General features: G+C 55.0%; 1 protein-coding gene across 1 annotated transcript; it reads right to left on the minus strand.

Moving 5' to 3' along the window:
• Positions 1 to 6,333: 6,333 nt before the first annotated feature.
• LOC124556336 (probable glucan 1,3-beta-glucosidase D) lies at positions 6,334 to 14,350 on the minus strand. The gene is made up of 3 exons (XM_047130306.1): positions 14,081 to 14,350; positions 13,467 to 13,918; positions 6,334 to 6,748 (listed from the first exon to the last, which is right to left on the minus strand). The coding sequence occupies exons 1-3, from the start codon at positions 14,348 to 14,350 to the stop codon at positions 6,334 to 6,336; spliced, it is 1,137 nt and encodes a 378-aa protein (XP_046986262.1).
• Positions 14,351 to 16,897: the final 2,547 nt, after the last annotated feature.

Consider the following 16,897-nt stretch of genomic DNA (forward strand, 5'->3'; position numbering starts at 1 on the left):
TCCCCCTTCCCCAAACCGGGGAGAAAGGCCGAATAAAGATCTACAACGGCAGAAGCATCCTGCGGTGGTGGCGGCCTCCCTGGCCCCTACCCAAGACCCTAAACATACTGAACGACAGTCACTCCAAGAAAGTACAGTCACTAGCACCAGTGCAAACCAAACCGTGGCAGAAACCCCAGTAATCAGGCTACCGCCTGTAGAACCAGTTAGGGTGTATCCTAACGTTGAATATACAATGCAATTGGCAAGATAGGAGCAGCCGACTATTCTGACCACTGCCTTACATCATGTGGTCCGGGTAGGACATTAGAATGGAAGAAAGGTCACCTTCTCGGTAATGGAGGCTGTAGATAGAATACAATTAATGTCAGTGAACCTTCCCACAGACTTTGGAGCCCTGCAAGACTTACTCAAGAAAGTGTTAGAGCGACGTGGGGAGAAATTTGACCTTGACGCTATCTACATTCAATCAGTCCTAGCTCACGGTCGAACTGCCTTTGATTGGAGCAAGACTTGGCCTGACAATAGAATGCATACTTACTTCCCATAATGACTAAACTAACTGTTGGACAACTAAACACGCATAACAGTAGACTTGTGATGCAGGAGCTCCGAAGGGAGGTGGAGGAGAGGAGGCTTGACGTACTCTGCCTACAGGAGCCGTACTCTCAAGCTGGGAAACTTTCATTTGCAGCCGCTACATGGCAAATAGCTAGTAGTGGGGATGCCCCCAAAGCGGCAATTGTCATTACAAGCCAGTCTCTACGTGAAACAACACTAGCACAATATTCCACCAGTCACTGCAACGTCGTGGAGATACAGGCTCCCATGGGAATTATAACCTTTATAAATATGTATTTCCAATATGGAGACAATATTGAACAACATCTGGATCACCTAACAAGAGTAGCCACGGCGTTGCGGGGACGGAAACTGGTTATAACAGCCGACATAAATGCAAAATTCCCCCTATGGTACAGTGGCACAAGAGATGAAAATGGCGAAAAAGTGGAGGATATGATTATGGCTTTACAACTTGTGGTTGCAAATAGACCTGGCAACCCTCCCACCTATGCGGCGGCAGGGGGCCTCGGCACCAATATAGATGTAATGCTAGTTACACCAAATACTGCCAACATCATCCAGAACAGGGAAGTTAAAGAGAACGCTACAACAAGTGACCATAATCTTATTATGTTTAGCCTAGGAAATAGAGGGCGCCACTGGGCCATGGGGTGGGAGTTGCAACTGAACTGAGCTGAGAGAGCTGACTGGGAGAGACTAGCGAGAGAGTGCGACATTCCTCCATTGCCAAAAGGTGACGCACAACAGGACCTGGACATAGACAAGCGGGCCAAAGAACTGGTGGGCGCAGTTACCAGAGTGGTAAAGGCAGCTGTTCCAACCAGGAGGAGGGCCATGGCAGCCTCCCCATCACCATGGTCAGCTCAACTTAAGGAAATGCGTCAGTCTGTCAGAAGGCTGAGGAGGCACTACCAACGCAGTATCGTCTGGTGGGAAAAGCAAAGATGGTTACAGCAATACCGGGAGGCAAAAGAGAAATTTCAAGAAGAGCTAAAAGAAGTCAGAATACGCAGTTGGGAAATATTTGTGCTGGACCAGTTGGCCTTGGACCCATGGGGAGTACCCTACAAATTAGTTAGGGAAAAGATCCGATCCCCAATGATGCTATCAACGGTCAGGCATGGGATGACGGAGTCCTGGCAGGAGACTGCCGAGGTCCTTCTCCGATCCCTGTTGCCTGATGACGATGAGGCAAGCGACATGGAAGGCCAGTCAAACTACGAAATGAAGATCCGGACAGAATAGCTAATGACAGGGCAGTCTATCGCTTCACTGAAGACGTGGCTGGCCACATCAAAGCACTAAAACAGAGAAAGCCCCCGGCCCAGACGGCATTGTGGCGGAGGTGGTGCAGTTCCTGGCACCCCAACTGGTGGCGCCACTAGCCCAGCTATACAATGAGTGCCTAAGACAGGAAAAATTCCCGAAAATCTGGAAAGAGGCAAACGTTGTGATCATTAAAAAGGGACCCAACAAGGACCCAGTGGATGTTAAGTCCTATAGACCGATCTGCCTACTGGACATCTTTGGGAAATTACTTGAGAAATTGCTAGCTGACAGACTGACTGTACACCGAGTGCTGTGCGGGATGAGTGGCAGGCAGTTCGGCTTCAGGCCGGGGCGATCGGCAACCGATGTGATCGCTCTGGCGGCTGAGGTCTGCGGCTCTACCCCATACAAGTACGTTGTTGGCATCATGGTTGACATCAGTGGCGCCTTTGACGACCTGTGGTGTCCTTCGCTCTTCTCCTGCTTGCGGGAGAAGGAGTGTCCAGGGTCGCTATATGGTTGCCTGAGGAGCTATTGTGAAGGGCGGTAGGTCTGGCTATCATCCCCTAGCGGCAGAGTAGGAAAACTATAACTGAGGGATGTCCCCAGGGTTCCATCTTAGGTCCCCTGTTCTGGGACATCCATATGGAACCGCTTTTAGATAGTTTGCAGCAGAGTGAAGAAGTGCTAGAGGTGATAGCCTACGCAGATGACCTCCTTCTGCTGGTCGGCGGCCGAAGCCGCGAAGACATCGAGCCAAAAATAGACAGAGCTATGACCAAATTACAACTGTGGTGTACAAATACTAAAATGATGATCTCACCAACAAAATCAATGTACTTATTGCTGAAGGGACAGCTAGTAAGGAACCCTACAGTCAGAATCGGGGGCTAACCAGTTATAAGACGACAAGAGACTCACTACTTGAGCGTCATCATCGATGAAAGGTGGAACTTTGGAAGGCACATTGAGTCCGTAACCCAAAAAGCACTACAAGTACTTAACAACCTTATTTTCATGGGCCACAAACGATTTCACCTTCCACCACACCTAATCAAGCTGTATCACAATAGTATATTAACGTCAATAGTTGGTTACGGATCGGGAGTCTGGGCACATAGGCTCACGAGGGTGGTGTCTGCCATGGCAGTGAGAAGAGTACAGAGAAACATGCTATTAAGGTCTATAGGGGCGTACAGAACATCCCCAGGAAGTGCACTACTAATAATAATGGGGCTCTGTCCTTTAGATATAAAAATACGGGAGCAAGCAGCATGGTATTGGGTTAAGAAGGGGAACAACACGAAAATAGAGAATTTCTTGGGAACACTGGTGAGGGACAAGGGAGAAATATGCAGAAGGGATGAGGTCTTATTGCAGCAGTCTTGGGAAACTGAAGAAACTGGCAGAAGAACCTTTGGGTTCCTGCCAAATGTAAAAGAAAGGTTAGGGATGAAGTACTTCGAGCCAACGAGGGGTCTAACACACTTTCTCACTCGTTATGGGCCCTACCCGACATACTTGTGTCGGTTTGGGAAAAAGGTTACACCCGAGTGTGACTGTGGCGCTTTGGAGTGCACACACGACCATGTGGTTTACAAGTGCCCCCTTTTCGATGATGTAGCTATGATACTAAGACAACAGCTTCCACATAACAATACATATGACCTATTAAGACACCGCCAAACGAGGTATCACGGAATGTACTGACAGAACTTGTCCAATTACCCTGATCCTATACCGCCTGTGCGTGGACAGGTCGACTTTTCAGTTGCATTCCGCCACGTGCAGGACTAGGGGGACCGGGGTACACTAACCTAGACCAAAAGCACCGGAATTGACGTAGGTTAGTACAGTAGTTGTAGCTTTAGATATAGATATTAAGTTAGGAACCTGCAGCGACAAACAATCTTGGCCTGCCCAGTGTCAGGGGCACGCTCATCGGGATTAGCTCGATGAGCAGGGCCTAAAGTAGTAGGTTTATATCTACGCAGACCCTCCTGTAACGCTGCAGGCAGTTAGGAATTAAAAAGTAGCTAAGAAAACTAACAATTAGCTAGTAGTGTAGATCAATAACTGTAGTCTCCCTATTACCCTGTATTGTATCCTGTCTGTAGCTCGCAATAATAAACATAGTACCACTGAAATAACAATAAAAATAGCTGACGAATATATAACATTGTAGTATTATTATGACCCACTAATCATTAAGGTGGTGGGTTCCTTTGGATAAATATCATAGATGTTGCAATAAAGATTTTGTTTTTCTCGGTGCTCTTCTTCTGCCACCGCCACCGCTGCTGCCGTCTCCCAGTGCTCTCCGTTTCTTCTGCCGCCGTCGCCGCTGCCGTTGTCTCTCGTTGCTCGCCGCTTCTTGTGCCGCCGCTGCCGCTGCCGCCGTCTCTTGGTGCTCGCCGCTTCTTGTGCCGCCGCTGCTGCTGCCGCCGTCTCTCAGTGATCGACGCTTCTTCTGCCGCCGACGCCGCTGCCGCCGTCATTCGCTGCTCGCTGGTTCTTCTGCCGCCGCCACTGCCGCCGTCTCTCGGTGCTCGCCGCTTCTTCTGCCGCCGTCTCTCAGTGCTCGCCGATTCTTCTGCCGCCGTTTCTCGGTGCTCACCGCTTCTTTTGCCGCCGCCGCTTTCGCCGTCTCTCGGTGGTCGCCTTTTCTTCTGCCGCCGCCGCTACTGCCGCCGTCTCGCGGTGTTCGCCGCTTCTTGTGCTCCGCCGCCGCTGCCGCCATCTCTCGGTAGTCGCCACTTCTTGTGCCGCCGCCGCCGCTGCCGCCGTCTCTCGGTGATCGCCGCTTCTTCTGCCGCCGCAGCCACTGCCGCCGCTGCCTCCATCTCTCGGTGCTCACCGCTTCTTCTGCCGCCGCCGCTGCCACCGTCTCTCGGTGCTCGTCGCTTCTTCTCCCGCCGCCGCCGCTGCCGCTGCCGCCGTCTCTCGGTGCTGGCCGCTTCTTGTGTCGCCGCCGCTGCCGCCGTCTCTCGGTGTTCGCCGCTTCTTCTGCCACCGACGCCGCTGCCGCCGTCATTCGGCACTCGATGCTTCTTCTGCCGCTGCCGCCGCCTCTCGGTGCTCGCCGCTTCTTCTGCCGCCACCGCTGCCGCCGTCTCTCGTTGCTCGACGCTTCTTCTGCCGCCGCCGCCTCTGCCGCCGTCTCTCGTTGCTCGACGCTTCTTCTGCCGCCGCCGCCTCTGCCGCCGTCTCTCGGTGCTCGCCGCTTCTTGTGCCGCCGTCTCTCGGTGCTCACCGCTTCTTCTGCCGCCGCCGCTGCTGTCGTCTCTCGATGCTCGCCGCTTCTTGTGCCGCCGCTGCCGCTGCCGCTGCCGCCGTCTCTCGGTGCTCGCCGCTTCTTCTGCCGCCGCCGCAGCTGTCGCCATCTCTCGGTTCTTGCCGCTTCTTCTGTCACCTCCGCTGACGCCGTCTCTCGGTGGTCGCCGTTTCTTCTGCAACCGCCGCCACTGCCGCCGTCTCCCAGTGCTGTCCACTTCTTCTGCCGCCGCGGCCGCGGCCGTCGTCTCTCAGTGCTCGCAGCTTCTTGTGCCGCCGCTGCCGCTGCCGCCGTCTCTTGGTGCTCGCCGCTTCTTGTGCCGCCGCTGCTGCTGCCGCCGTCTCTCAGTGATCGACGCTTCTTCTGCCGCCGACGCCGCTGCCGCCGTCATTCGCTGCTCGCTGGTTCTTCTGCCGCCGCCACTGCCGCCGTCTCTCGGTGCTCGCCGCTTCTTCTGCCGCCGTCTCTCAGTGCTCGCCGATTCTTCTGCCGCCGTTTCTCGGTGCTCACCGCTTCTTTTGCCGCCGCCGCTTTCGCCGTCTCTCAGTGGTCGCCTTTTCTGCTGCCGCCGCCGCTACTGCCGCCGTCTCGCGGTGTTCGCCGCTTCTTGTGCTCCGCCACCGCTTCCGCCGTCTCTCGGTGCTCGCCGCTTCTTCTGCCACCGCCGCTACCGCTGTCTCTCGGTGTTCGCCACTTCTTCTGCCGCCGCCACCGCTGCCACAGTCTCTCGGTGCTCGCTGCTTTTTCTGCCGCCGTCTCTCAGTGCTCGCCACTTCTTCTGTCGCCGTCTCTCGGTTCTCGCCGCTTCTTCTGCAACCGCCGCCACTGCCGCCGTCTCCCGGTGCTCGCCGCTTCTTCTGCCGCCGACGCCGCTGCCGCCGTCATTCGGTGCTCGCCGGTTCTTCTGCCGCCGCCACAGCCACCGTCTCTCGGTGCTCGACGCTGCTTCTGCCACCGCCGCCACTGCCTCCGTCTCTCTGTGCTCTCCGCTTCACCTGCTGCCGCCGCCACAACTGCCATCTCTCGGTGCTCGCCGGCCGCCACCGCTGCCGCCATCTCTCGGTGCTCGGCGCTTCTTCTGCCGTCGTCTCTCAGTGCTCGCCATTTCTAGTGCCGCCGTCTCTCTGTGCTCGCCACTTCTTCTGCCGCCGTCTCTCAGAGCTCGCCGCTTCTTCTGCCGCCGTCTCTCGGTGTTCGCCACTCCTTCAGTCGCCGCCGCCGCTGCCGCCGCTGCCACCGTCTCTCGGTGCTCGCCGCTTCTTCTGCAACTGCCGCCACTGCCGCCGTCTCCCGGTGCTTGCCGCTTCTTCTGCCGCCGACGCCGCTGCCGCCGTCTTTCGGTGCTCGCCGGTTCTTCTGCCACCGCCACTGCCACCTTCTCTCGGTGCTCGACACTTCTTCTGCCACCGCCGCCGCTGCCTCCGTCTCTCTGTGCTCGCCGCTTCACCTGCTGCCGCCGCCACTGCCGCCATCTCTCGGTGCTCGGCGCTTCTTCTGCCGCCGCCACCGCTGCCGCCGTCTTTCGGTGCTCGCCGCTTCTTGTGCCGCCGTCTCTCGGTGCTCGCCTCATCTTGTGCCGCCGCCACCGCTGCCGCCTTCTCTCGGTGATCGCCGCTTCTTCTGCAACCACCGCCGTAATTGAGGACCTCTGTGATACTCTGTACCAACAGAATCTAGATGATATGCACATGGAGACTTTCATGAAAGATTTTAGATTAAGATTCAGGACAGGACCGAGGGACCGAGATGTAGTCCACCATGTGGCGGAGGTCTCAGGGGCTCTCTGGAAGAGATTAACAGCAATGGGCAAGGTATACATTGGCTTTCATGCCATAAATGTTAAAGATTTGTTGGTGGTACCTCGTTGCCACAACTGTGCAGACATTGACCACATACATAAATATTGTACCAGGATGCCGGCTTGCTCCAGGTGTGGTTCTGAAGATCATCTCAGAAAAAATTGCAGCAAAACAAGCATCTGTGTGCCATGTACACGAAGAGGAAAAAAGTCCTGTGGGGCATCTGGCAGAAAATGCCCAACCTACAAGATGTTAGAACAGCGACTAATAGCCAGAACTGATTATGGCTGACACAGGAAACCAAATTGGGATAGCTAAGAAAAGGAAATCCCCCAGCAAACAAAAAAGGGACGCCGAAAGAGCGCGCAAATTCAAAGATTTCTTAAATCGAGTCCAGAACATCAAGAAACAAGAAATAACCTTGAGGAGTAGAAGCACCAAACAGAACCAGAGGAAGAAGTAGAAGAACAAAAAACCCCCATAGAAGATATAACCACACAGGCCGAACCCGTAAACAATGACCCTCAAGTTGTCACCTCCACACTCAACCCTGAAGCGGCAAACTTTGTCGCCCGATCGGCAACAACAATGCAACTCACACCAACACCAAGCACCCATACGTTAACTCAGGACCCAATATCTCAAGACACAAACACCACAATCCCCACACAAAACGATACCACCAAAGCAATCCTACAAGACAGCTCTGTTACAAGCACTACACAACTTGACACAACAACATCAAAACCCATGGGAGTAGACCCTAGGAGAATCTACCCAAACCTAGAATTTGCTATGCAGCTCACCCACCTGGAGCAGCCGGCCATCCTCACCACAGCACTTCGGCACGTCGTACGTGTAGGGCATAAATATGGAAGAAGAGTCACCTTCTCAACAATGGAGGCTGTTGACAGAATACAACTGAGGTCAATGAACCTCCTCACCGAATTCGGAGCCCTGCGTGACTTGCTCAAAAAGGTGTTTGAAAGGAGAGGGGAAAGTTTCGAGCTAAACGAAATATATGCACAGTCTGTCTTGGCCAATGGGCGAATAGCGTCAAACTGGAACAAACCATGGCCCGAATGTAATTTCCATACATACACTCCTGGAAATTGAAATAAGAACACCGTGAATTCATTGTCCCAGGAAGGGGAAACTTTATTGACACATTGCTGGGGTCAGATACATCACATGATCACACTGACAGAACCACAGGCACATAGACACAGGCAACAGAGCATGCACAAAGTCGGCACTAGTACAGTGTATATCCACCTTTCGCAGCAATGCAGGCTGCTATTCTCCCATGGAGACGATCGTAGAGATGCTGGATGTAGTCCTGTGGAACGGCTTGCCATGCCATTTCCACCTGGCGCCTCAGTTAGACCAGCGTTCATGCTGGACGTGCAGACCGCGTGAGACGACGCTTCATCCAGTCCCAAACATGCTCAATGGGGGACAGATCCGGAGATCTTGCTGGCCAGGGTAGTTGACTTACACCTTCTAGAGCACGTTGGGTGGCACGGGATACATGCGGACGTGCATTGTCCTGTTGGAACAGCAAGTTCCCTTGCCGGTCTAGGAATGGTAGAACGATGGGTTCGATGACGGTTTGGATGTACCATGCACTATTCAGTGTCCCCTCGACGATCACCAGTGGTGTACGGCCAGTGTAGGAGATCGCTCCCCACACCATGATGCCGGGTGTTGGCCCTGTGTGCCTCGGTCGTATGCAGTCCTGATTGTGGCGCTCACCTGCACGGTGCCAAACACGCATACGACCATCATTGGCACCAAGGCAGAAGCGACTCTCATCGCTGAAGACGACACGTCTCCATTCGTCCCTCCATTCACGCCTGTCGCGACACCACTGGAGGCGGGCTGCACGATGTTGGGGCGTGAGCGGAAGACGGCCTAACGGTGTGCGGGATCGTAGCCCAGCTTCATGGAGACGGTTGCGAATGGTCCTCGCCGATACCCCAGGAGCAACAGTGTCCCTAATTTGCTGGGAAGTGGCGGTGCGGTCCCCTACGGCACTGCGTAGGATCCTACGGTCTTGGCGTGCATCCGTGCGTCGCTGCGGTCCGGTCCCAGGTCGACGGGCACGTGCACCTTCCGCCGACCACTGGCGACAACATCGATGTACTGTGGAGACCTCACGCCCCACGTGTTGAGCAATTCGGCGGTACGTCCACCCGGCCTCCCGCGTGCCCACTATACGCCCTCGCTCAAAGTCCGTCAACTGCACATACGGTTCACGTCCACGCTGTCGCGGCATGCTACCAGTGTTAAAGACTGCGATGGAGCTCCGTATGCCACGGCAAACTGGCTGACACTGACGGCGGCGGTGCACAAATGCAGCGCAGCTAGCGCCATTCGACGGCCAACACCGCGGTTCCTGGTGTGTCCGCTGTGCCGTGCGTGTGATCATTGCTTGTACAGCCCTCTCGCAGTGTCTGGAGCAAGTATGGCGGGTCTGACACACCGGTGTCAATGTGTTCTTTTTTCCATTTCCAGGAGTGTACTTTTCCATAATGTCACCAAAGGTTGTTATCGGACAAATTAACACTCACAATAGTCGCCTTGTCATGCAGGAGCTACGAAGGATAGTGGAGGAGCTAAGACTGGACGTAATCTGTCTGCAGGAACCATATTCTCGAGCTGGGCAAATCCCCTTCATGTAAGCCTCCTGGCAAGTCATCTCCACCGGGGAAGAACCCCAAGCAGTCATGATGATTACAAATAAAGGGCTGAGAGCAACAACAATAACGCAGCTATCGAACAGCCACTGTAACGTCGTGGAATTACAGACGCCCCTTGGTTTGGTTTTCATAGTAAATATGTATTTCCAGTATGGAGGGAACTTTGAGGACCACCTAGATCATCTCGCGGAAACGACCACGGCGTTACAAGGCAAGAAAGTAATCATCACGGCAGATATGAATGCGAAATCCCCCCTATGGTACAGCGGCACCAGAGATGCAAATGGTGGAAAGGCTGAGGAATTTATCATGGCCCAACAGCTGGTCATGGCCAATAAACCAGGAAATCCCCCCACCTATATAGGTGGAGATGGATTAGGGACCAACATTGATGTCACCCTGGCCACATCTAACATCAGTAGCAATATCCATAAATGGATAGTTAAAGATCAGGTCACCACAAGCGACCACAATCTGATCATCTTTCAACTTAGTCAGGAAGGGTGCCGCTGGGATCTGGGGTGGGAAACACAGTACAACTTCAAGAAAACTAACTGGGAACGCCTGGCTCGAGAGTGTAGTATTCCTCCATTGCCTGAGGGTGACCCGGACGTGGATAGGTACGCCGAGGAACTGGTAGGATCAGTGGTTAGGGCGATAAAGGCCGCTGTTCCGACTAGGAGAAGGGCCGTAGCGGCCTCCCCATCGCCATGGACTGCCGACCTTGAACGTCTGCGCCAGTCTGTCCGACGGGCGAGGAGGTACTACCAGCGAAGTGCCGTCTGGCCGGAAAAACAATACTGGTTGCAGCAATACAGAGAAGTAAAGGAAGCCTTTCAGGAAGAGTTAAAACAGGTTAGAATGAAAAGCTGGGAGGACTACGTATTAAGACAACTGGAAACTGACCCGTGGGGAGTTCCCTACGCGGTCCTCTCTACTCTCAGAGAGGCTGGAAGAACAACAGAGTCCTGGCGGGAGACCGCCGAGGTCCTCCTGAGGACTCTACTTCCAGATGACGACGAAAATGAAGAAACAGAGACCCAACAGCAAATCCGTAGGGTAGATCAGCAGGAGTACACAAATAACACCTGGGTGTACCCTTTCTCTGAGGAAGAAATTGCTGCACATATAAAATCACTAAAAAAGGGGAAAGCACCAGGGCCAGATGGTATAGTAGCGGAGGTGGTACAGTTCCTCGCCCCACAGCTAACAGTACCTCTCACAGGTTTATACAACGAATGTCTTAGGAATGGCAAATTCCCAAAGATCTGGAAGAGAGCAAACATGGTTATCATCAAGAAGGGCAAGGACAAAGATCCCATGGAGCCAAAGTCCTACAAGTCAATATGTCTCCTAGACATCATGGGGAAACTGTTAGAGAAGCTGTTGGCTGACAGACTGACCGCACACAGGACTTTGTGTGGGATGAGCGACAGGCAGTTCGGCTTTCGGCCAGGGCGATCGGCGTCTGACGCAATCGCCCTGGCGGCTGAGGTCTGTGGCTCTGCCCCATACAAATACGTGATCGGCATCATGGTGGACATCAGTGGCGCCTTCGACAACCTGTGGTGGCCCTCGCTCTTCTCCCGCTTGCGTGAGAAGGAGTGCCCAGGGCCCCTCTATGGCTGTCTCTGGAGCTATTGTATGGACAGGGAGGTCTGGCTATCATCGCCTAGCGACAAAATAAGTAAAACCATTACGAAGGGGTGTCCCCAGGGCTCCGTACTGGGGCCACTCTTTTGGGACGTAAATATAGAACCGCTGTTAGAAAAACTACAACTCAGCGAGGACATGCTAGACGTGATAGTCTACGCTGACGACCTCCTCCTGTTGGTCGGCGGCCGTAGCCACGAAGAACTCGATCCTAAAGTAGAAAGAGCAATCAATATACTAGCTGAATGGTGTCAACAAGCTAAAATGAAAATTGCACCAAATAAATCAACATACCTTCTTCTAAAAGGCAGTCTGGTCAGGAATCCCACCGTAAGAATTGATGGAACACAAGTTCTTCGGCGCCACGAAGCGCGATACCTAGGAGTAATTACTGATGAAAAATGGAGCTATACATCTCATATCGAAACCATTACATTACGCGCCATAGAAACCCTGAATAACCTCGTCAATATCGGTCACAAAAGATTTCACCAGCCACCCGCTCTCATAAAATTATATCATAACAGCATCCTGTCATCAGTAGTAGGGTATGCATGTGGGGTCTGGGCTCACAGGCTCATGAGGGTGATGGCTGCCATGGCCATGAGAAGGGTGCAAAGAAATAAGATAATGCGGTCTGTAGGTGCCTACAGAACAACTCCTGGGGGGGCTCTATTGGTGCTAATGGGTTTATGCCCGTTAGACATAAAGATAAGGGAACAGGCCGCATGGTACTGGGTCACTAAGGGGAAAATAGATAAGACAAGGGACATTTTTGGGGTTCAGGTAGGAGATAAACCTGCCATTAAGAGAAGGGGGGAAGAGCTATGGCAAACATCATGGGAGAATGAAGAAGCTGGCAGAAGGGTCTTTCAGCTACTGCCAAACATCAAAGAGCGACTTGGGGTGACCCACTTCGAGCCTAGCAGGGGACTATTGCACTTTCTCATGGGACATAGACCATACCCGACATATCTTTGTCGGTTTGGGAAAAGGGCTACACCAGCGTGCGACTGTGGCGTTCTAGACGGAACACCTGAGCACATCATCTATGACTGCCCGTTATACGATGATGTGGCGCATGACCTGCGAGCGCAATTACCCGATTATGACACTTATGCCCTGCTGCGACGTGCCGATACCTTCAGTATTCTCAATACACTGGCAAACGAGGTATCACAGAAGATATTGCGAGAATTCTTAAGAACACGAGACAGATGAATTGAACCCGGAATAGACTGAGATGTACTTGCCATACCGCCGGGTGCGGAGCTGGCCAGTCTGCCCTGACTGGAATCCGCCGCGCTACTGGACCAGGCCAGCGAGTGCATCACCCCACAGGCTACAACAACTGCACTCTACTTAGACAGTACCAATTAAATTAGTAGTAGAAGTAGATTAGAACACTAACAATACTAACAAGTAGGGACTGCAGCGACAACACAGATTTGGCCAGCCCAGTGCCAGGGGCACGCTCACATGGGTTTAGCTCAGTGAGCAGGCCTTAAACAGTAGGTTTGTAACACCAACTGGCACACTTGTAATCGCTGCAGAATACATTAGATAAGTAGAATAGCCAATAGATCAACCTTGTCCATAAGTTAGCCAGTTGCAATAGTGAAATGTAGAATTTGCTGCATTCTAGTAGTATAACAAATAGACCCACTAATCATTGAGGTGGTAGGTTACTGATGTATTTCACGTAGTTGTAATGTAATGTGTTAATAAACATGTTTTTTAAAAAAAAAAAAAAAACACCGCCGTAATCGCCGTCTCTCGGTGCTCGCCGCTTCATCTGCTGCTGCTGCCGCTGCCGCCATCTCTCGGTGCTCGCCGCTTCTTCTGCCGCCGCCACTGCTGCCGCCGTCTTTCGGTGCTCGCCGCTTCTTCTGCCGTAGTCTCTCGGTGCTTGCCGCTTCTTGTGCCGCCATCTATTGGTGGTCGTCGCTTCTTCTTCCGCCGTCTCTCAGTGATCGCTGCTTCTTCTGCCACCGCCACCGCTGCCGCCGTCTCTCAGTGCTCCCCGCTTCTTCTGCCGCCGTCTCTCTGTGCTCGCCACTTTTTCTGCCGCCGTCTCTCAGTGCTCACCGCTTCTTCTGCCGCCGTCTCTCTGTGCTCGCCACTTTTTCTGCCGCCGTCTCTCAGTGCTCACCGCTTCTTCTGCCGCCGTCTCTCAGTGCTCACCGCTTCTTCTGCCGCCGTCTCTCGGTGCTCTCCGCTTCTTCTGCTGCCGCCGCCGCTGCCGCCGTCTCTCGGAGGTCGCCGCTTCTTCTGCCGCCGCCGCCGCTGCTGCCGTCTCTCGGTGTGCGCCGCTTCTTCTGCCACCGCCGCTGCCACCGTCTCTCGGTGCTCATCGCTTCTTCTGCCACCGCCGCTGCCGCCGTCTCTCGGTGGTCGCCTTTGCTCTGCCGCCGCCGCCGCTTGCGCCGTCTCTCGGTGCTCGCCGATTCTTGTGCTGCCGCCACCGCTTCCGCTGTCTCTCGGTGCTCGCCGCTTCTTCTGCCACCGCCGCTGCCGCTGTGTCTCGGTGATCGCCACTTCTTCAGTCGCCGCCGCCGCTGCCGCCGCGCTCGTTGCTCGCCGCTTCTACTGCAACCGCCGCCACTGCCGCCGTCTCCCGGTGCTCGCCGCTTCTTCTGCCGCCGACGCCGCTGCCGCCGTCATTCGGTGCCCGCCGGTTCTTCTGCCGCCGCCACTGCCACCGTCTCTCATTGCTCGACGCTTCTTCTGCCACCGCCGCTGCTGCCTCCATCTCTCTGTGCTCCCCGCTTCTTCTGCCGCCGTCTCTCAGTGCTCACCGCTTCTTCTGCCGCCGTCTCTCGGTGCTCTCCGCTTCTTCTGCTGCCGCCGCCGCTGTCGCCGTCTCTCGGAGGTCGCCGCTTCTTCTGCCGCCACCGCCACTGCCACCGTGTCTCGGTGCTCGCCGCTTCATCTGCTGCTGCTGCCGCTGCCGCCGTCTCTCGGTGCTCGCCGCTTCTTCTGCCGCCACCATCGCTGCCGCCATCTTTCGGTGCTCGCCGCTTCTTCTGGCGTAGTCTCTCGGTGCTCGCCACTTCTTGTGCCGCCATCTATTGGTGGTCGCCGCTTCTTTTACCGCCGTCTCTCAGTGATCGCTGCTTCTTCTGCCACCGCCGCCGCTGCCGCCGTCTCTCGGTGCTCTCCCCTTCTTCTGCCACCGCCGCCGCTGCCGCCGTCCTTCCGTGCTCGCCGCTTCTTCTGCCGACGCCGCCGCTTTTGCCGTATCTCGGTTATCTTCGTTTATTCTGCCACCGCCGCCGCCGCCGCTGCCACCGTCTCTCGGTGCTCGCCGCTTCTTCTTGCGCCATCTCTCGGTGCCCGCCCATTCTTCTGCCACTGCCGCCGCTGCCGCCGTCTCTCGGTGCTCACCGCTTCTTCTCCCGCCGCTGCCGCTGCCGCCGTATCTCGGTGCTCGCCGCTTCTTCTGCCACCGCCGCCGCTGCCGCCATCTCTCGGTGCTCGCCGCTTGTTCTGCCGCCGCCGCTGCCGCCGTCTCGCGGTGCTCGCCGCTTCTTCTGCCACCGCCGTTGCCGCCGTCTCTCAGTGTTCGCTGCTGCCTGTAATCACGGACGCCCCAACTACCACCATCATCTTCACCTCCCCTTCACCTGCCCCACTGTAACATCGTGGAGTACTTCCTCTGGGGTTATCCCATCTCATCCACCTCCCCTACTCACAATCTCCTCCCCATCTATCTCCTCTCAATCACTGTATTCCCACCTGTATGTCACTCCTGCTCCTACCCCTGGTACTCCACCTGCCTCTGCCCCTGCTTCCACCCTCCTTCCTGCTCCTGTCGCCCACCGAGACGAATTTCCCTTCCTCCCCCCTGCAACTACCACTGCTTCCCCCGCCCGAGTCACCGCCCACCGCGCCATAGTCGCCGCAACAGAGCGCCCTACCCTCTCATCCAGTGCTACTGCCTCACAGGTTGGCCCTGCCTCCCACGACTCCCCATCCATCCAGTCCCTCATCCCTGCTCCCAGGCAACACCTGCCAAAAAATCTTCCTAATGGCCCAGATGCGACCTCTGCTCTACTCCCTCATCCAAAAAGTCACTGCCCACCCCACCTCCTGCTGACCCCACTATGGTTACCACGCTACCTCCCTCCTCTCCAGCCCCCTCCCTGTATACCTTTGTCCTAGCCAACCCTGATACGAAATTCCTGGATGTCCCCAACCTCACCCTTTAAATCCGGAAGTACATCCCCAGTACACGCATCAACCAACTTATCCCTCGCAGGGACTCTGTTCTCATCAAGTCTCCCTCTCCATCCTTCCATACTGATCTCCTCCGGTGCCTTCCCAGCATCACCTTTGGGCCCCACACATCCCTCACCCTATTCCTTACATCCTCCTCTCCTTGTCAGCCCCAACCACCTCGTCATCCACTGACCCTCACCACTGTCATCACAAAACTCTGCCCTGTGGTCACGGAGGCTGACGTGTAGGCGGAACTGAACACCCACCCCGCCCTGGAAGTCCGCTCCGCCTGCCGTATTTACAACTCCTCTGGCCCTACTTTCCTCATGCGTATATTTACAGAGTCCACCTCCTCCATCGACCACCTCCTCACGCAGGGAGCCCTGATTTTCAACCACCGCCACCCTGTTGACCCGTCCTGTTCCCCTCCTCAATTCTATTGCTGCCAGTGCTGTCTTCTATACAACGACCACCTCACCCAAATCTGTAAGAACCCACCCACCTGGCCCCATTGTAAAGCCTCCCACTTCCTTAAACAGTGTCCCAACCTCGCCTCCCCCTGTCCTGCAACACCTGCAATGAACCTCACCCCACCTATTCCTCCAAATGTAAAGCCAAGCCCCCTCCCACCAACCCTGAACTCACTGTCCCCATTCGCCCCATCGACCCACCCATCCACCCTAACAATTCCCTCCGCCCTCCCCCTACAGCAGAAGACGTCATCCGGTTCCTCACCATCGTCCTGCAGAACATCCACCCCTTCCAGCGCCCCCACACACTTCAGCAGATTTCCCTTGCTGCCCGTTCTGTTTTCCACTTAAACGCCTACACCACCTACTCCCACAACCAAGCCCACTTTACCTTCACCCGCCTCGACACCCTCGTTTAAGCCCCTCTCTCCCCTTTCTGCACCCTTCCCACCTCCCACCTCCTGGCACGTCTACAGTATCGTCTTCTCTACCTCAACATTCGCTCCCTCCCTGCAAACAAATACCTCTTTATACATACCCTCTCCCACCACCAGGTTGACTCCTTCGTCCTTAATGAAACCTTCCTCCAACCCCACCATGTTATCTGCACCTCCCCTTATCTCCTTCACCACACTGAAAATCCCCTTCCCCTAGCCCAAGGTGGGGTCACTATAGGCCACCTCAGGCATCTCCCTGTCCGGCCACAACCCCTCCTCAATGACCCAACTGAACACCTTCTCCTCAGCCTATTTTTTCCCTCCCTCATCATCACCTGTGCCATTATCTATATCCGCCCCACAGCTCCTCTCCCCTTTGACTTCATTACCCATGTTGACCGTACCTTCTCCACCTATATGATCGCCGCTGACCTCAACTTCCACAGCCGTGACCCTGCCACCCTTCGGCCGTGGCATCAGTTCCTTG

The sequence above is a fragment of the Schistocerca americana genome, chromosome X (genome assembly GCF_021461395.2).
Source record: "Schistocerca americana isolate TAMUIC-IGC-003095 chromosome X, iqSchAmer2.1, whole genome shotgun sequence".
Classification (NCBI taxonomy): domain Eukaryota; kingdom Metazoa; phylum Arthropoda; class Insecta; order Orthoptera; family Acrididae; genus Schistocerca; species Schistocerca americana.